Here is a 20,987-nt window from a genome sequence, read left to right as displayed (position 1 = left end):
CCTGAGTCAAGCGTTTAGATCAAAGCAGTCATTGTAGGCTTTTCTCGCAAGCGTTTGATACAAAGCTCATGTGTTTATCACATTATTTGCATAACTGCCGGGCGCATAATTTCGACGACATCGGCCTTGTTTCTGCTTATACTTATATTTAATTCGCCTTTTGTTATGCAGTTGAAAAAGCTGCATACTATCTTTATGGGTCGATTTAGACCATTAATAGTTATTAAAACGACAATTTATGGAAGAATGATTTTTTTCGAAGTTAAGTTCCTTTAAAAAATTCGACATACTTTATTCTAGAATGCTTATTTGAAACGAAAAACACATTGACTCGGGATAGGCTGTAGTAATTCTACGTGAACTTCTCGGTCGTTTCATATATACAACCACTGTAACTTTTTTTCAGGAGGATTTCATGGTTCACTGAATCGAATGCAGCTGATATATCTGTGTAAATAGCATCGATTTGTTTGCCGCCATCCATTTTCGATGTACAGAAGGATGTAAAAACTGTTAGGTTTGAAGTTACCGATCGTTTATTGAAAAATCCATGCTGATTCTCAGAGATCCAGTTCCGACCAGCTGGAAACATAACATCGTTGACGATCCTCTCCAATACCTTTGAGCATGCAGCTAGCGATGTGACACCTCTGTAATTAAGAACATCTTTTTTGTCGCCTTTTTTGTGGACTGGACTCATATGCGATTTTTTCCAGATGGAAGGGAATTTCTGTTGTACTAGGGACTGATTAAAGATGAGGGTAAGAGGTTTTATCAGTGAATTGCGACATTTTTTCAATACGCACGCTGGTATCCTATCTTGTCCGTATGAAGTGGAATACTTCAAATTAATGATAGCCTCTGAGACCATTTCCTCACTAATAGCAAAAACGTCCAGATCCAGAACATCAATGGGTAATCGCGTGACAGCAGCGTTTAATTGATCGACAGTTGGCGATTCGACTGAGAAGATACTGGAGAAGTGCGTTACAAAAAGGTTGCATTTTTCAGCAGGTGACGTTGCAAATCTACTATTTAATTGGAGTATCGCAGGAAGACCGGATTCTTTCCGTTTAGAGTTCACAAATTTCCAGAACTGTTTTGGATTACGCCAAAGTTTACTCTGAGTGTGATTTACATAAAGGCGATAGCAAAGTCGATTGTATATCCTATTAGACTGAGTCGATTTGGGGTCATTTTCGAATTTCTCAAACCCTGGGGTCTCAAAAGCTTCGTTTTGGTCCAAAACTCGTCCATGATTTTTTGCAGAATTTTTAAGTAATGTTTACATGAGTAAATTTGGACTTTTAGGTTTGTATGGGAAAATTGAATATTTTGTACTGAAAAATCAACATCATTTTTGTTTCCTCTGTGGAACCGAGCCAGCTGGTGGTTTTTGTGCCAATTTATAAATTTCTTACAGGAAATTTTCCGTTGAACAACTTTGTCGAAGGCCGTAAATTCGTATCTTATTAGACAAAAAAGTTATTAGCTGTTTAACAGGGGTATGTCTTTTGGCATTGCTAAATAATAAATTCAATTGACACCACTGCTTGTGCCCCGCGAAGTATTGCATGAAAAGTAGTCATGCAATACCTCGCAAGGCACACAACAGTGGTGTCAATTGAATTTATTGTTTATCAATGCCAAAAGACATACCTCTGTTGAACAGCTAATAACTTTTTTGTCTAATAAGATACGAATTTACGGTCTTCGACAAAGTTGTTCAGCGGAAAATTTCTTTTAGGAATTTTATAAATTGGCACAAAAACCACCAGCCGGCTCGGTTCCACAGAAGAAACAAAAATGATGTTGATTTTTCAGTACAAAATATTCAATTTTCCCATACAAATCTAAAAGTCCAAATTTACTCATGTAAACGTTACTTAAAAATTCGGCAAAAAATCATGGATGAGTTTTGGACCAAAACTAAGCTTTTGAGACCCCAGGGTTTGAGAAATTCGAAAATGACCCCAAATCGACTCAGTCTAATATCCTATATCGTTTTGTAGCATCATTTAGTTTGACTTTTGTAAGTGGGCACCTGTAATTACAAAACTTCCGCAGCAATTACGAACGTATCTGTTTCAAACGCTTCAGGTGAGCATTAATCCAAGGAGGTCGAAGAGGAGGCCGCACCAGGGGTACGGATTGGTCAAAAACATCATCCAAAATTGCGCAAAAAGTACTAACAGCCATATCAACATCAGTACAGCTATGGAAATTAGACCAATCATATTCAGAGAGAACACGGTTGATTGTATCGAAATCCGCACGACTAAAGTCACGAGCAGATGTATCGAAAACCTCTACAAATTCAATGGGATTCGGGAACGAAATTTCAAATTGTAAAGGAGGATGATACATGTCTATTGGGACGATGACTTCGCTGGCCTGAACAGAAGTTGTTTTTTTTTTTATTTTACTAATAGGGGGAATAAGTCAAAAATACCATAACAATTTTTGATAAAACTTATTCTACAGTAAAAAAGTTATGAGCAACGATCACGTTTTTCACATTTTTGACCACTGCGTTTTTGACCACTGCATTCGAGCCGGACCTGACTTTTCCCTAAATTCGTATCAAATAGTCGTTCAAGTCCGGGTAACACCGGACAATCTGGCAAGCTCAATAAGGAATTTAAAATGAGCTATTTGTAAAAGTAATTAAATCACCTAGCAGTGAGATTTTTGTTTGTTTTTCAGTTAAGAGCAATATTGCTTATACAAGTTTTTATATTACAAAAAAATCAGGCAATTTTGTCTAAGACGTCAACATCATTCAAGCTGAACCGGAATAGTGAGAACAGTAATAAAAAAATAATAATATTTTTCCTTTTATTGCAAGTTTTTTATTCATTTTTTTCAGCTCTACCTGTTGCTGCTTTGTAGGTTCAACTTTGTTTTGATTAAAGTTAAAATCAAATTTTTCTAGAAAGTACTTTCGAGAAATGATTAAAAAATAGCTTTTCCAGCCGAATTATCATAGTTCAGATGCGTTCGGTTAATATATCTGTAGCAAATAATCCACAATTTATAATAAGAATATTTTTTATGGATGATTATTTTCTTCATAGAATCGTTGCAGAAATATGTGAAAAATGATTATTTTGAACTGAAAGATCAGATAAAAAAAATTATTTTTGAACTTTTTTCGCTATTTAAGGATAGTCTCAACAATTTTGACGTTTTGACTTCAAAATTTATTTATTTTTTTAAATCAGAAATTTTTTCTAAGACAACATTGCTCTCAAGCATAAACTGAAAACTATTTTTCCTATCTAAATGCTAGACGATTTAACCAGTTTATCTTAAACCTCATTTTAAATTCCTTATAATGTGTCCCGAAATCACTGTAAATATAAAACACTTTGTTTTGCGTAAACAAATTTGTGCAGCGTGATGCTAAAAAAAATACAGAACATTTGTTAAGTAAATTTTCTTATAAATACACAGTGATGGGCATCAGTATTCGACAGAAGTCTACTCATCGCATTTATTTAAAGAAACTCTAAATAGTTTGTAATGTTTACATCTTATACATAAAAATGGAGGCGTTTTCTTTGTAACACCATCACGAATAAGCGGACGGTCGGAATGAAGTGAAATTTAATTTGGTATCCGAGGGTTGTTCTGGTCAGAGATGGTTTGTATAATAGTTTCAAGATTCTCACTTTATATGGAAGGGGGGCTCTCATACAAAACCAACTTGAAAATGGACACAACTCGAACAACGTTAAGACGATTTTTATGAAAACTTATTCACGAGTACGAAGAAGTTAAAGGTGTGTAGATGAAATAAATATTTTCTAACGATTTATTAAGTAATAGGTAAAACGGAGTTTACCGGGTCAGCAAGTATTTTTATGAAGATAGATTTTGTGAAATGTTTTCTATCTAAAGGCATAAAATCTCATATGCTCTACAAGAAGTGAAAAAGAAGACTTTATTTTAGATTTTTCTGATTCTGATACCCATAAAATAGGTACAATCACGCTTACTCAGCCCTATGTAACTTTTGGTTGCTTGGGGAAACTATGACAAATATTTAATTTTTTTAGTTTTATCATTTAATCGGTTGATTTTAATTTTTTTTTTAAATAATTTCAAATATTAAGTTGTGCATATTCTAATTTTTCGGCTACAAAAAGTTATTTGAGTTATATAAGTAATCTATAGATGATAAAAATTGTGAAACAATATTGTTAGAAGTATTCACAATTTAATAACAAAAAATGAAAGTTATGCCCGGTGTCTTAAAAAATGAAAAAAAAAAGAAATTATACTTGAAGCTTTGGGTTTGCTTACATTTCTAATTGAATTTTGTTGTACTTAAAGCCAAATACACCTGAGGTCCTTTATCCGTTTCATACTTTTGAAATGAATAAAATTGAAACATATTCGCATTGTGTACATTAGACCGCAGCAAAACCGTTTGACAGTTTATTTTGTTTTGCTTTACGCTTTTCTCTGTGTATACTATTAAATATTTAAAAAAAAATAAAAATAGAAATCAAATACAATACTCTGATTTATTCAAGAATAAGAAATCGACACAATAGGTCCACCTTTTTGATTCAATATGGCACGGCGAATTTCTGAAATCTCTCATGGTATGTTTTTCGAGGTTCTCAACATGATCACCAAAAATAATTAAATTTCTATTGGTTTTGTTTATAGAGATGAGATGAAACATATGCAGAACATAAATCTAATTTAATAAAAAAAAAAGTTGTTTTCGGCAACACTTAAGATCAGTAAGTGTTATTTTGGCAACACAAGTCTTAACAAACAAAACAAAGTCTGTCATTGATCGATTCTGGCGAGCGACAGATGTGTCTGTCTCAGTCGCCTTAAGGTCATTTTTGAATTTCTCTAATTCTGGGGTCTTAAAACCTTCGTTTCGGTCCAAAACTCATCCATGAATTTTTAAGTATCGTTTACATGAGTAATTTTGAACTTTAAGGTTTATCTATATTGAAAATTGGTTATTTCGTACTGAAAAATCAACATTATTTTTGTTTCTTCTGTGCAACCGAGCCTGTTTATGGTTTTTGTGCTAATTTATTAATTTATTAACGGAAATTTTCCGCTGAATAACTTTGTTAAAGACTGTAACTTCGTATTTTATAAGACAAAAAAACTATTAGCTGTTGAACGGGGGTATATCTTTGGACATAGATAAACAAATTCATTTGACATCACTGCTGTGTGCCTTGCAAAGTACTGCATGACAATTTTTCATGCAATACTTCGCGAAGCTTCAGCAGTGATGTCGATTGAATTTAGTGTTTATCAATGCGGAAAGACATACCCCTGTTAAACAGTTAATAACTTTTTTGCCTTATAAGGTACGAAGTTACGGTCTCAAACAAAGTTGTTCAGTGGAAAATTTCCTTTAGAAAATTTATAAATTGGCGTACATCAGCTGGCTCGGTTCCACAGAAGGAACAAAAATAATGTTGATTTTTCAGTACAAAAATATTCAATTTTCCCATACAAACTTTAAAATTCGAATCGTATGAATCTCGCAAGAATCGTTAAATGTCTTGATTTAGGGCATGGTGGCTACAGCCTACAATAAGGACAGAGAGCGCAGATTGCCAAGGCTGCTGCTATTAAAAATTTGTTTCTGAATCGGCCTGCTGTAGAAAGACGAATTGGCACAGGGAGCACAGATTTTAAAGGCTGTTTGCTGTTTCGAGAAAAATAGTTCCTGATTCGACCCCTGGATAAGCTTGGGTAGCGCAGATTTTGAAGGCTGCTGCTGCTGATTGTTTATTTTGATGTTGCTTTCCGGTGGAATAAGACGGATTGGCTGAGCAAGCGAAGATTTTTAAGGCTGCCGTTGACTGTTTGTTTTGATTTACCCTTCGGGTGGAAAAAGACGGATTTGGCTTATGAAGCGCAGATTTTTAAGGCTGCTGCTGCTGATGGGATGTTTTGATTTATCCTTTCGGTGGAAAAAGATGGAATTGACTTAGGAAGCGCAGATTTTTAAGGCTGCTGCTGATTGTTTGTGTTGATTTGACCTTCAGGTGGAAAAAGACGGAACTGGCTTAGGAAGCGCAGTTTTTAAGGCTGCTGCTGTTGATTCAATGTTTTGATTTATCCTTCCGGTGGAAAGAAATAACAGATTGGTTTAGGAAGTACAGATTTTTAAGGCTGGTGCTGCTGATGATTTGTTTTGATTTGGCTAGAAAAAGACAGATTGGTTTAGGAAGCGCATATTTTGCAGGTTGCTGCTGTTGATTGTTTGTTTTGATTTTGATTCCGGTGGATTAAGACGGAATTGGCTAAAGAAGCGCGGATTTTGAAGGCTGCTGCTGCAGATTTTCAAGACTGCTATTTGTTTTGATTTGACCTTTCGGTAGAAAAAAAAACTGAATGGCTTAGGAAGTGCAGATTTTAGACTAGCTTCTGCTAATTTTTTATAATGTAGAATTGAGATGAAGGATATTTGAAAAATAAAATGCTGAATCCTGAAATTTCCTTTTTAACTATAAGCTTTTTATTTCAGGAGAACTTTTGTAATTAAGTACAAATTCAATTGAAAAAGTTTTAGAAAATATAAAAGAAAATAAAGGTATTAGCATAGTGATAAATTTTCCCCAAGGCCTCAAGTGACTTTGACTTATGAGAAACAAGTTATGAAAGACTTTATTCAGTTTTTTCCCGTAATTAAAAAGAAATTAAACCTTAATAAATATCAAGAATTTAACTAAGCATAAGTCAAGGTTATTCATACAAAGGCACCGAATATGCTGTTCCCCTGTGTTATCGATTTAATAGTTTTGTCAGATTACCAACAAAATTTCCAATGCTTTATTAAGCTGATACTCATTTTTGCACTTTAAAAGTAGTCGTGTTGAATCTTTAAACCAGTTTAAATCCATAAAGTGTATCAAAGCTATATATCAGACAAACGTTAAGGATAAAAAAATACATATATTGTTTTTGTTTTGGATTACTCTTTGCGTTGTTTGTTTCTCTGGGCGTTTATGTCAGCACTTTTGGTAGATCCATAAACCTTTGTTTTCATTTAGTGGAGAAATTTGTAGCACATAGGAGAACTTCACAACGACTTCACAATGAATAAATGTCCTAATTTTTTTTTTCAATTTAGAAACAATCGGACACCTTACAAAATACCATAATTCTGTTCACTTTCCAACAATACAAAAATGATAGTATTCAACCTACATGGAAGTCCAAACAATCCCTGGGTGATTCCAAAGAAGTCATAGAAGTACGGTTTATCCATCGAGGCCGGATCGAGCATAACCTTCTGCATAAGGTCCGGATGATTTGGGCAAATTATCGGCATCGGCCCAAAGGTGATCTTGAACAGCCTTGCTTTGGTATTGAAGGCCTGATGCAACACCGGATAAATCTTCAACCGATTGACTCCCCGGAACGAAAGGCCATTCCCGAAAAACGGCACCTTGGGCAGATTGGCATCGGGAATGGGATCGGCAAATCTAAACCGATATCTACAGTAACTGTAGATCGCAAGACTAACCGAAAATATCACTAATCCGAGTGCGGTCAACACCATGTTTTTTTTTTTTTTTTGGAGATAACACAAACACTGGAAAAGATTTCTTCAACAAATGATAAAAAATCACTAAATCACGCACTAACGTGAGGAAGACACTTGTCTCGGATCGTAACTTCACGCCCGCACTGAAGTCCTCGATAAACTGAAGGATCAATCGCGTCGATTGCCTTGCGAAACTTCCCGTTAGCGCAACTGCCAAGATCAGATACCGGAAACTGGACTGGCCGAACATTCACGAAGCCTTGCACGAATGTCATCAGGAAGTGAACCTAACCTAGAACCTAGAACAGACGAGAAAGTTGACTGAGCTTCGTCCTTTTCCGTTTGCCCCGTTAGCCTTATGCTTCCTCGCTAGTATCACTTTTCCGACTAAAACGATCAACGATTTGATACACGAGCAGCCGAGTCGATCAAACTTCTCCATATAGCAGGATCCATGCATGCAATTCATAAATCAAGACGAGCCTTAGTTTTGCAAATAAGCGTGATTGCTATAATGTAAGCAGCTAGACAGTTAGCAATCAGCCACAAAAAAAAAAAACGATTTATTGAATAAAACTTATCGGAACAGTTGTGCGTAGGCCCCCTTGATGATACAATGTTCAAACAAGCTTCGTGCTATTAAGAATTCAAAACGGCAGAAATCGATCTAGTTTGGAGGGAAAACAGCAGTTATGCAGTTATTCTTATGCTTTGAAGCCGCCTTTTTCCGTATCGTGTTTTATTGGCGGCTTATCAAAACACGGGCATGTTTGTTCGATTAACCTAGTTCTACTTAGTTCTTTTCACTGTGAATCGGCGTTTTCAATCCATTTGGTTAAGCTTGTTTGAAAAATTTTAAGTTCAAGAAGATCGCTAAGTCAGGTAGCGAGGAAGAAGCAAAACATACTAACATTGGTCAAGGTGGCTTTTCCTCAAAGTGGTCTACTTTACAACGACGTGGAACATAAATAAAATATTAGGTTACATACTAAACTAATTAATTACATTGAGATTGAGACATTGATCTGTAAGCTGTCAAAATTCAATCGATCGATTTGAACTAAAACAGTGAGCTTAAATCAGGAAGGGCCTTTTATTCACGCCATATTGTAGTTGAAATTTCAAGGGTTTATTTCACATGTGTTAAGAAACTCACTAGAATTTATTGTTTTTACATTTTGTAACATAAATTTCCCATTCTGTATTCTCGAATGTTTGAATTCAAAGAATTAAAAGTTTGAATTTTCAATGAAGCAGATTTTCTGATGGTCGAGTTCACTTGAATGAAAAATTATTTTTATAGAAAATAAAAAGAAGGCGAGCATTGCAGTTTCCTGCAAAAAAAATAGTTTGAATCATTAAATACTGAACAATCTGTATAGAAGAATGAGGATGCTTGATTCCTGGGGATACTTGATTGTTTCGCTATATCTTGAGGAACGTCTCACAAAGATCTAATGTTTTAAAAAAATGTGCCAAATAGAGCAAAAAAAAATATAACAATGTTGTCGCAACTAACTTCAAAAATTGTATTTTTCGAATTATTCAACTTTGTTTGAAAAATTTAACAATATATGATTTGAAGATCTTTTTCATCACTTTGAAATGTTTCTCAGATGAAAAAATCATAAAAAAAATATTTATTCCAATATGTCAATCGTTAGAGTATAAAACGAACTCTATAATGCCATATTTTCAGAGCAATAGTAAATTCTCAATTTTGTTTAACAAGAAGTTTACCAAAATGTATGTTATGGGTATAATTAATCCCTAGAGTCCAAAAAGATATCATAACCATTGGTTATCATGAATTTACTAATATCTGTCAAATAGGTAATGTTTATCCAGTAAGCATCCGTTAAAAAAAACTAAAATTACGGTATTTATCTAAAAACTAGAAAGATACGCCTTAAAGTATGCAATGAATTTAGGGTAGTAGAAAAACTTTCAGAATTCTCTTGGTTGATACTTACAAACTGGGAAATGAGAATTAATATGGCAAAAAATAGTCAACGGACCCTTTAACTATAGATTTTAATAGATTTTTGTCTAGGGTTTGGGCATCCTGGATTAAGGATCAAGTCTCCTGTAACTTAAAAAATATCACAATTATTTTAATCTCACGAAAATGCTTCTAGCTTATCAACGAGTTCATGTATCGTTCTAGCTTTTGGAGCATATAAACTTGAGTTGCTAAATTTTCCCACAAAGATATTATAAAAATAAGAAAAGGAGATCAAGTTTCCTCATTTTCCCCTATGGAATCTGAACTTCCATGTCCTTTAAATCTGATGTTAGTTTGTTTTCAATAATAAATTTGCTATAAAAATTTGTTCACTGATCCATAGCAGTTTTACGAAAAGTTTACATTAAAGTTTCGTGACTCAAGTTATTAGAAGGATCTTCGAATGCTGAAATCGCAGAAAAATCTATAATTCCACAGAATTTTGAGCCCATTTTCCTCACAGAATCTAAGGAAACACAGCATTTAAGGAATATTAACAGATTTCAATGAATTTTGAAAATTTGAACGTTTTTTCAAACTTTAATTTTCAAGTAAATATTAATTTTGGATAATTATCTTTGAATTGGAAAAAATAGATAAAATTGGTAATGTTTATTGATTTTTCTTAAGTAAAATGTAAAAAGACACAATTTGACATGACTTTTAAATAAAATAAATGGAAAAAGAAACACGAAAAACCGTCACAGAATTTTTGGGTAAAATCACAGAAAGTAGAAATTTTTTTCGCCAAAACACATATTTTTTCTTGGCCACCTTGATAGGGAGAAAAAGGCATTCAAGTCTCGTGAAAGAAAACATACTCTAAAGATGTTTGCAAAGTTTTTGTTTTGGTTCAATAAAAAAATGAAGAGAATGTTCTAAAATCTAAATATAAATTCGAAAAATGATTTGGTGTAACTATCCCGAATTGAACGGTTTAACCCTTATACCTTTATGATTCCAAAGACGCCTTTTATCAGAGTTCGACTGTTTAGACAACGATTTTGAAACTAAACAAAATCAATCTGGAGCAAGTTTTTGAAAATTTCTGTTGACTTGATTAAGTTAACAGGTTGGTAAGGTACAATAATCTAAGAAGTTTATCGATAATCGTGATTTTATTGATTTTTTTCGAAATGTATGAATCGTCCAAATCGAAATCGAAAGAGTATAAAATAGAATGCATCTTCAAAAAAAAATTATCTCAATGATATATAGGTCCATGTTAAGTGTACACAGCGAAAAAAAACTTATCTGAAATTTGCCAACAAGGCCGATAGACTCTCTGAGGTCTAGCTAACAAACCGAAATTATTTATTATGACCCACCCACCTTTCGTTCCTAGACCCTCACCATTTGTTCATAACTTTCAAAAAGTCATCATTTTCAAAAAGTTATTTCTCCGGACATACAATTCATTGAGACTTGACAAAAACTCGATGAAAAAAAAAAGACTTTTAAAATGTCCAATAATCGAAATTAATTGAAACGTTAGTTTTCACGAGGAATGTATAATATTATGTTCAATATTATGATTGTCTCGTATCTTTAACGCAAGAACCTATCAAAATCACAAAATAATATTTCTAGTTCCCGAGATGTTAATGATTGAATATTTTTTAGAGGTTTGTTTTTTTTGTCCATAGTAGGGTTGTTCGATATTCTGGAAAAGATCGATTCAAAAGATCTATTTAAAGGATTGATTCCAAGATCTATCAACCTACAAATCGTTGCTAAACAATTTTTCAATTTTTTGTGAGGAGTGCCACCTGAGGACTGCTTTATGCTGAAGTTAATTGTGAAAAACTACAGGAAAGCTTAAACATTTGAATGTTAAACGTATGAGCAATAAAAAAATAATAATAGGGTGAGTGCTCTTACTTTGGACCTAGAGCCTACTTTAGTCCTAAATTGCCGAAAATTGTAAGTAATTCGTTTTGCTAGCATCGGATATAAGTAGATACTCCTATGCAGACTATAAATTCTTTTTCTTCCTGAATTCCGCCATACCATTTTTGTGCCATAAATAGTCTTTCTGATGAAATTTTCATTGTTTTTTTTATATGTACCTACTCATCATTTACTGTCCATGCCAAAGTTTAAAGGGAAATTACTTTTACAGTGAAGAATATGAACCATACTACCCTTTATTCCTTAATGAAATAGAATCAATGGAAAACCCAGAAAATTTGTAAAGGGTCCAAAAAAAAAAGAATACTTTCGACATTCTAACATTTTATGCCAGATTTACGCAAAAAAACTTCAAAAATTGTACATACACATGATGGGATGTGAAAGTATTTTAGAAATTAATAACAGAAATGCAAGAGATTTTAATAGTTAAAAATTTGTATCACTTTTTATGACAATATTTGATTACATTTGATTAATATTTAAACATTTCATTTTAAATGAATTTGTTTATATATTTTCGAAAAATCATTCTTCTTATATGAATTTTAGTTCTAGGTCCAATTGAAGGTACCAGTTTGCTACCAAAATAGGAACTATAGGTTTGAAGTTGGAAATTTGGATCATCTATACCTTTCCAAATCGTTAGATAACGGCAAAACCAATGTTGAACATTCTCATTGAAATTGCAGATGGGAACAAAAACTATAAATTAATTATCTGAAGGATATAAACTTCCCGTTCATTTGTGAGAAAAGCATAATTAATTAAAAACCATCACTTAAAGGGTCCAAGGTAGAGAAACTAACCCTTCATGTTTTCAAATTCGACATTAGAATTTTAACCTTTCATTATTCTGCTCCAGTGACAAGACATCAAACACAGAATTGTCGTTTTTGCATACGACATAAAAAAGTTCATTTGGTGAAATGCTAAATGATACGGTCAAAATTTGGTCATTATCAACTTGACGTATTTCTTTCAATTTTGTATTTATAAAACCTGAACACCCCTCAATTTGAAGGTGTGTGTGTAGAATATTGCTCCTATTTTGATTTCGGAATTCTCTCTTCAGTTGTCGAAATACCTTCCAAGGAAGAAGAGCAGCGTATCAAAATTTTGCTCGCGTATCGCGAAAATCCGAGCTTCTCGCACGCAAAGCTGGCAAAATCGCTAAAAGTTGCCAAATCAACCGTTACAAATGTAATTAAAGTGTTTGGGGAACGTTTGTTGCCAGGAAGTCTGGATCGGGGGGAAATCGAAAACCGGAAGCCGCTGAGACGACAAAGAGAGTTGCCGGTAGTTTCAAGCGAAACCCTAACCTCTCTCTCCGAGATGCCGCAAATAAGCTGGGTGTATCGTCTACAACCGTGCATCGAGCTGAAAAACGAGCCGGACTATCGACTTACAAGAAGGTAGTGACTCCAAATCGCGATGATAAACAAAATACGACGGCCAAAGCGCGATCCCGGAGGCTGTACACAACGATGCTGACGAAGTTTGACTGCGTGGTAATGGACGACGAAACCTACGCCAAAGCCGACTACAAGCAACTTCCGGGACAGGAGTATTATACGGCAAAAGGAAGAGGAAAGATAGCAGATATTTTCAAGCACATGAAACTGTCAAAGTTCGCGAAGAAATATCTTTTTTGGCAAGCCATCTGTACCTGTGGCTTGAAAAGCAGCATTTTCATAGCTTCCGGGACTGTCAACCAAGAAATTTACGTAAAGGAGTGTTTAAATAAACGTCTGCTGCATTTTCTGAAGAAACACGGTTGTTCCGTACTGTTTTAGCCGGATTTGGTATCTTGCCATTACGGTAAAAAGGCCATGGAGTGGTACGCCGCCAACAACATGCAGATGGTTCCCAAGGACAAGAACCCTCCCAGTACGCCAGAGCTCCGCTCAATTGAGAAATACTGGGCTATTGTCAAGCGGAACCTAAAGAAGACCAAAAAAACTGCTAAGGACGAGCAGCAGTTCAAGGCAAACTGGCTTTCTGAGGCGAAAAAGGTGGACAAGGTGGCTGTATAAAATCTGATGGCAGGGGTTGAGCGCAAGGCCCGGCAATTCGGATTTGGAAAAGCGGAAGCCTAACTGATTATTTTTTGTGAATTTTATACTAATTAAACTTAAAAAAAGAAATTTAATTCGATTTTTTAAATGAACGATTTCACCGATTTACACGCGTTTTCCCTTGACCAAATTTTTACCGTTTCACCCTTATACTGAACTTAAAATTTCCGTGCAGACTAATGAAAATTGGAGAATAAATCAGATTTCTCGAATAATGTTTTATTCATTGTACGTAAAGTATAGAAAAAAGTGATGAAAATTGATTCGGACAGCATCCCTTATCAACACCTTTTGCGATTGTCCAACAAAGGTGCCAAGTGATCTTGTTAAAAATTATTACACCGTGAAAAAAAAATCTCAATTTTTCAGGACATTACTAGATTGCATAAACAAAGGTGAAATACAGGTGCAGTAAACGCCTTCATATATGCAGCATCTTCTTGGCTGGACTATGGTTCATAACCGTAAAACACCATATTAAAATCATCCAAACTGAAGATTGTCATCCGTTAAATAGATTCAAATATTTTGTGGCAGATTAATTCGATGTTATCATAAAATAACAACAAATTCGATCCTTATTGAGATGTTTTTTTTAAATTTAAATCAGGACAATGCAAGATATCTTGAATACCAATTTAAAAAAAATCAGACAAATTCGGGGTTATTTCAAAAATCAGGACGGTGTTTCGAAAATCAGGACTGCGGGTATGGGATGAATGAACCCAAGAGGCTTAAAATCCTCAAAAAAAAAACAAAAACAAAACAAAACAAAGAGATGATTAGAACAACTCCTTAAAACTCCTTAAAATCAGGACACCTGGCACCTCTGCCAAAGCTCCGAAAAAATTCACAGTGTAACTCTTCCATTTCTGCCGCCAGATAGCGCTATTTGTGTCTCCCGTTTTCTCGTTAAGTGGTGTATATCGGTTAAAGTATATCTGTATCTAGTGTGATTTTTTTTTCTTGAAATCGTATGAATGTTATTTGAGCCACCATACGCATCGGTATTTGAAGTAATGGCCTCAATTCCCAGTATATTTTAAATAGTTCAGAAAAGGCTTTTTTGGACTTTATAAATTTTAACCATGAGACCTATCTTGTGTGATTTTTTCCTGAGAAATCAAATGAAGGCTCTTTGAGACACCACACGCTTCGAAAAATGGAGTTATAGCTGATTTTACACTGGATTTCCCTAGATTTTTTCAATTACTTATGAAAAAATAAGAGCGAACTTGAAAACTTTGAACGATACGAGTCTTGTGGGACTTTTTCTGAGGAATCGAATCAAGGCTATTTAAGCCACTTTTCGCATCGGAAAATTGAGCTGTGACTGTTTTACCTTTAATCCCCCTATATTTTTCTCCTACAATTAAAAAAATACATTATCGGACTTGGAAATTTTAATCGAAGTGAAGCTTGTCTTTAGTAGTTTTTTCTTTGGAATCGAATGAAGGCTATTTGAGTCACCGCACGCTTTGGAAGATGATGTTGTGGCTGTTTTTGCTCTCAATTTCCCTACAATTTTTAAGTAGTTAAGCTATAACTCAATTTACCAAAGCGTGTGGTGGCTCAAATGGCCTTCATTCGACTCTTCGGAAGAAATCGCATAAAATAGATCTCATTGGCTTCAAAATTTTCCTGTCCGAGCAAGCTTTTGATGAATTTAAAAAAATTTGAAATTGAGGGTAAAACAGCAATTACTCCATTTTGCGATGCGTGCGGTGGTTCAAATAGCTTTTGTTCAATTTCTAGGAAAAACTCACACAAGATAGGTCTTATTTGGTTCTAAATTTTCAAATCCGAACATACGTTTTCTAAATTGTTTTAAAAATGCAGGGAAATTGAGGGTAAAAACAGCCAAAACTCCATCCTACGAAGCGAGTGGCAAATTGCCTTGATTCGATTTCTTAGTAAAAATCACACATGATAGGTCTTGTTCTTTTTCAATTTTCTAGTCCAAATAAGTTTTTTTCTGGATTTTTACAAAATATAAAGGAATGAGGAGTTAAAAAAAGCGTCTAAAACTATGTCCAGTCGATTTTCTGGTCATTTTCACCAACAGAAAGTATATTTTCAAAGATTTAGTTCATGTAGGTGGGAAGATATTGAATTTCTTCTCGGTTTGTACACTTTTTTCCCCATTGTGCAACGTTTCAAAATGAATTTTGAGCGCATAATGATACCACTTTTAGGCAGAACTTATAGCGAAAACTTTGCATTATTGTGGTTTCAAATCAAAAAGCTGGTAAAACGAGACATCATTCAACTTTCAATAAATCCAAATGTTGGCATAGCTGTGGTATTTGTGTAATTCGTTTAAATTGGTGGCACTTTATTGTATCTTCGTTTTGCTTTTATTTTGGTTATACTCCAAAATATGGTATTAGCTTATAGTACCTCATTTTAGACACAATTTACTATCATATAACAATTTTTTTTTGGCATTAATGAAGCCTAGTTTTGCCACAATTCGTATAGATGAATCCTTTTCCGAACCCTTGCTAAAAATTTGACTCCTGAAATCAATTTGCTGTGCTGTTAAACTAAGGTTGCCAGATTGCCCGGTTTTATCCGGGTTTTGCCGGATATTTAATGCTAAATTTAAGACCAGTTCGGCCCGGTCCGGTTGTCCGGATTTTGCCCGGATTTATTTACTCTATTTGGCAAATCAAAAAAAAAATACAACAAACACCTCCAGAACGAAAATTTTTAAGCAATTTTTATAAAAATTATCATGAAAGGTTTTTTGGAAGAATAAAAAACGGTTCAAAATCAATTGATGAGTTTTCTGGGAAACAAAGTTATTTTTTTCCTTTTTCTTCTTGATTTTGGTTGAGGAAGTTCTGAATGTTGACATAATTTGCCCGGATATTGCCCGGATTTATGGTCGTCAATTTGATATCGAATGCCCGGATTTTTCTTGGTTTTTATATAAAAATTGCCCGGTTTGTCCGGTCCGGATACGTGCTGAAAAAATTCTGGCAACCGTATGTTAAACCCCCATGTGCCAACTTTCATTACAATTTTATGCATAATAAAACAAATTTTCTTTTAAACAAAAAAAAATTCTTCAAACTCAAATTCTCTCATAAAAACGTCAAATTTAAAAACTAAAATCTAAATCATAACCTTAGTTTCAAACGAAATAATGAATTTTCTTTGAAGTTTTATAATCAGAACAAGTGAGAATGGAAAAAAATAAATTTTCTGAAAGTTGTGTGGTTTTACAAATAATGATATGAAATGGAAGCTATAAGGTAAGAAGAATAATTTAATAAAGAAAATAGAAATTGATCCAATTCCTGATGCTGACTTTTTGCATGATTCAGATTCCCAACTTAATTCTTATCTTCATAACGTTTCTAGTCCCAACCTTGAATACGATCTCGATACTATGTACACTTAGATCTTAGCAATTAGGCTGAGAAGAGTGGCACGATCTTGTTTCTAAATTTAATTTTTATACATATTCTGATCCTAATCCTGACACTGACAATAAGCCCGATCATGATACTCAATCTGAAAATCTTAATTACGATTCTGATCTTAATTCGAAATTTGATTCCAATTCAGAAGTAGGAACTGAACAAAATTTGATTCTGATGCTGATTCTGATCCTAGTTTTGATCTTGTACCGAATTCTGATCTTTATTTTGAATCGAAAATCGATTATGGGCCTTATCCTGATTTTTATTTGAATCCTGAGTTCCTTTCTTTATCGTGATCATAATTTGGTCCCGAAGCTAATCCTGATCCTTATCTCAAGCCGTATTCTCACCTGAAACCTGATTCTGGAATTTATTTTCATTCTTATACTGATTTGGATCCAGAACCTTATCTTTCTATATAATCTAGTCCTCATACTAAAACTGATCTGTTTTAGATTTTTGCTACTTGTGCTTTTTTCTTATAAAAGAATTATTATGAGGAACAGGATCGGAATTTCGTATCAGGATCGGGATCAAGATCATGGTAAAATCATGGTATACTTTAAGTTGAGCATTTCAGCCTTAATCAGGATTACGATTTCCATTTTCAAGTGGTTTGAAATTCCGAATAACAGCGGAAATTGCTGCACTGTTGCAATATTTTTAACTATTTTCTTTATGAGTCGTCACAGCTGTATCAAGACGTACACATAGCAAAAAAAAATCACATTTTTCATTGTGTAAAGAATTTAAGAGCTAGTTTTGAACAATTTGGAGGCGCTGATTCTGAATTTGAAATTGATTTTTTATTCAATCAGTTCTTATTACAGAGATTAAAAAGAAAAAAAAAAAGATTTCATTTCAACGATCAATTTTTCTGAAACCGCGATTATTTTCGACTTTTGTATTTTTTTACAATCCTGCAAAACGACGAAATTTTGGAAAAGATTTTAAGCAAATGAAATCTTTAATATCTCTCGCAGCATAAATCAATTCGTGTTGCTATCTTTAACTTAGAAATGAGAAGTGGGAAGTGAGAAGTAAGAAGTTATAAGTGAGAAATGAGGAGTGACAAGCGAGAAAAGAGAAGTGAGAAGTGAGAAGTGAGAAGTGAGAAGTGAGAAGTGAAAAGTGAGATTTGAGAAGTGAAAAGTGATCAGTGTTTACATCTCATCTCTCATTCTAAACTTCTAATTTCTCACTACTCACTCCTCAGTTTTCAATTCTCACTTTTCACTTCTCACTTTCCATTCCTCACTTATTTCTCAATTATCAATAATTGAGAAGTGAGAAGTGAATAGTTTGAAGTTTGAAGTGAGAAGTGAGCAGTCCCACGTTTCACATCTCATTTCTCGTTTTTTACTTCTTATTTCTAACTTCTCACTTCTCATTGATGACTTTTCACTTCTCATTTCTCACTTTTCATTTCTCATTCTTCAATTATCACTCTTCTTACAAGTGAGATGTGAGAAGTGTAAAGTGTGAAGTGAGAAGTAAGCAATCTCACGTATCACATCATATCTCTCTTTTGTGTTAAGTTCTTATTTCCCACATCTCACTTCTTACTTCTCCTTCCTCACTTATCACTGGTCACTTTTTACAAGTGAGAAGTGAGTAGTGTGAAGTGAGAAGTGAGTAGTCTCACGTCTCACATCTCATCTCTCGTTTTTAACTTCTAATTTCTCACTTCTCACATCTCACTGCTCACTTGTCACTTATCACTTCTCAATTCTCATTTCTCACTTATCACTGCTGTGTGAGTAGTGAAAAATGACAAGTTTGAAGTGAGCAGTCTCACGTCTTAAATCTCATCTCTCATTTTTTTTTTTACTTCTAATCTCTCACTACTCACTTCTCACCTCTCCTTCCTCAATTGACACTGCTCACTTCTCACAAGTGAGATGTAAGTAGTGAGAAGTGAGTAGTGAAAAATGCGAAGTGAGAAGTGAGCTCTCGTTTTTTACTTCTTATTTCTCACTTCTTACTTCTCATTCCCCACTTATCACTGCGCACTTCTCACTTCTCACGTTTTGCGTCTCATATTTCATGTCTCATGTCTCATGTTGCATTTCTCAGATCTCAGGTCTCAGGTCGCTGATTTTTGGGAATTAAAACGATTTGATTGTATGGTTTTTTTTTCACGCGGTACAAATACTAGTGCTCTCAAGTGAATTTCTAGTTATTTATAACCAATTTTTTAGCTTTTTAACCACCACAAAGTTTTCTGTTTCCATTAAACTTAATTTTGTTCCCCTTCAAATTTCAAACCTACATGGTCCTCCAAACAATCCGTTGGTAAGCTGGGTAAAATCGTAGAAGTACGGCTTATCGATGGTGGCAAAATCGCAGAGCACCTTCTGCACCAGATCCGGATGAATGGGGCAAATCACCGGCATCGGCCCGAAAGCGATCTTGAATATCCTTTCCTTGTTGTCGTAGGCTCGCTTCAGCACCCAATAAATCCTGACCGGATTGATTCTCCTAAAGGACAGTCCATGGCCAAAAAATATATGCTTCGGCAGGCTAGCATTCGGAATGGGATCGGCGAATCTGAACCGATATCTACAATAGCCGTAGATAGTCAGACCAATCGTGAGGATCAATATTCCGAGAGCGGTCAACATATTTCGAAACACTAGATAATCCGGAAAAACGCGAATCTTAACAAAAACACACAAGGATTACACGTCTCGGAAACAGGAAATTGCTTCACTCCCGCACTGAGTTCCTCGGATTAACTGAACGATTGCTTCCGCGTCAGTCCATCGAAACCGATCCGATCGACATCGAACAACTTCCGGAACTAGAACGTACGAATGTCACCGGGAAGTGAAACCTTCAGAGAAGTTCAGTGGAATCGTCCTCTCAGATTCGCCGTTTCTACTTCCTATCGCTAACAGTTTTCCAACAAATATGGTGGAAATCAGGCTTTTCCGAATCGATTCGGCGGTCGATTCGCTCGGAACCACGCGGTTAACGCAATTCTAATCAAAACGCGAACCCATCCTTTGGCGCAAATTGCGCACGATTTTCGTATCGAGTGTACCAACATACATACATCAAAGTCTGAAGACTTATGATATTGGTGGTCGAGTTGCAACCGCTTAATTGAATAGCCAATAAGTTAAGCCAGAATCGCATCGTGTTTGATACGAATTGCTTCAAGACACCTAGGCTGATGCGCAATTCTGACGCTGAGTCGATGGGCTTGCATATTTTCGCGCTTATCGGAAAATGGCAGCGTGTCGCCTCTTTATGATGCTTGATCCATTCGCGACTGGTTTGGTTCGATTAACGAGAGTTAGATTAGTTTTACTAGTTTGATTCGGTTCAGGTCACTTTCCGATTTGAAGATGCAAGAAAATTGACCTTCATAAGTGTGAGCCTCACATGTCATCCTTTTCGTTCATTGAAATTATTATTCTAATGTCACTTAGACCCAGTTTACGATACTTTGCGAAGAATTTCTTCCACAAAATTACCTTTCACACTTTTTATTGATCAATTTACGTGAACTATCGATAAATCGTTTTCTTAAATTTTATTTAACAATGCTCATACGTTGCCTACATTTCAAAGCTGAACGTAGGATTAAACGATCGACAAGCTAGCCGTTGAGATTGCCTCGTAACGGTTCAAGCCAATTGAAAAATGTAAAACCATTCGCGGCACTTTGCAATGGGGGTGTTTTTCGTCCGTTTCATGTTATCGCTTATCAAAATGCGCCGTTGAGGGTGTTTATTTACCTAGTTTCATTTTCTTCACTCTGATAACGCACATAAATCAAATTACATAACTAGTGGAAACCTCAAGTTCAAGGGTGCAGAAACTGTGTTAGTTACTGAATTCAGGTTTCTGTGTTATAACAACTATTTCAAGTCTAAACAGCAAGCTTCATTAGGGAAAAAGCCATCATTCAATAAAGTTCTTGTACAAAGTCATTTGAACACTTATAACTTTGTAGATTAAACCAAGAATCAGATCTAGACAATTTAATCATTTGGACCTATATGAGGCTA

The 20,987-nt window shown here is 34.8% G+C and overlaps 1 protein-coding gene across 2 annotated transcripts in view; it reads right to left on the bottom strand.

Annotated features, from left to right (window-relative positions):
• LOC129757840 (cytochrome P450 4c21-like) overlaps positions 1 to 19,617 on the bottom strand; it is a 73,287-nt gene extending 53,670 nt beyond the window's left edge. Inside the window, exon 1 of one of the 2 annotated variants that reach the window (XM_055755168.1) lies at positions 19,241 to 19,617. In XM_055755168.1, the coding sequence (XP_055611143.1) occupies positions 19,241 to 19,592 (352 nt within the window). In that variant the 5' untranslated portion in view covers positions 19,593 to 19,617. Of the gene's footprint in view, positions 1 to 7,203; positions 7,917 to 19,240 lie in introns of those variants that run through there. The other variant, XM_055755165.1, reaches the window with a different exon arrangement.
• Between the last annotated feature and the right edge of the window lie 1,370 nt (positions 19,618 to 20,987).

The sequence above is a fragment of the Uranotaenia lowii genome, chromosome 3 (assembly GCF_029784155.1).
Source record: "Uranotaenia lowii strain MFRU-FL chromosome 3, ASM2978415v1, whole genome shotgun sequence".
In the NCBI taxonomy this organism is placed as follows: Eukaryota; Metazoa; Arthropoda; class Insecta; order Diptera; family Culicidae; genus Uranotaenia; species Uranotaenia lowii.
This window is presented reverse-complemented; position numbering and strand designations above follow the sequence as displayed.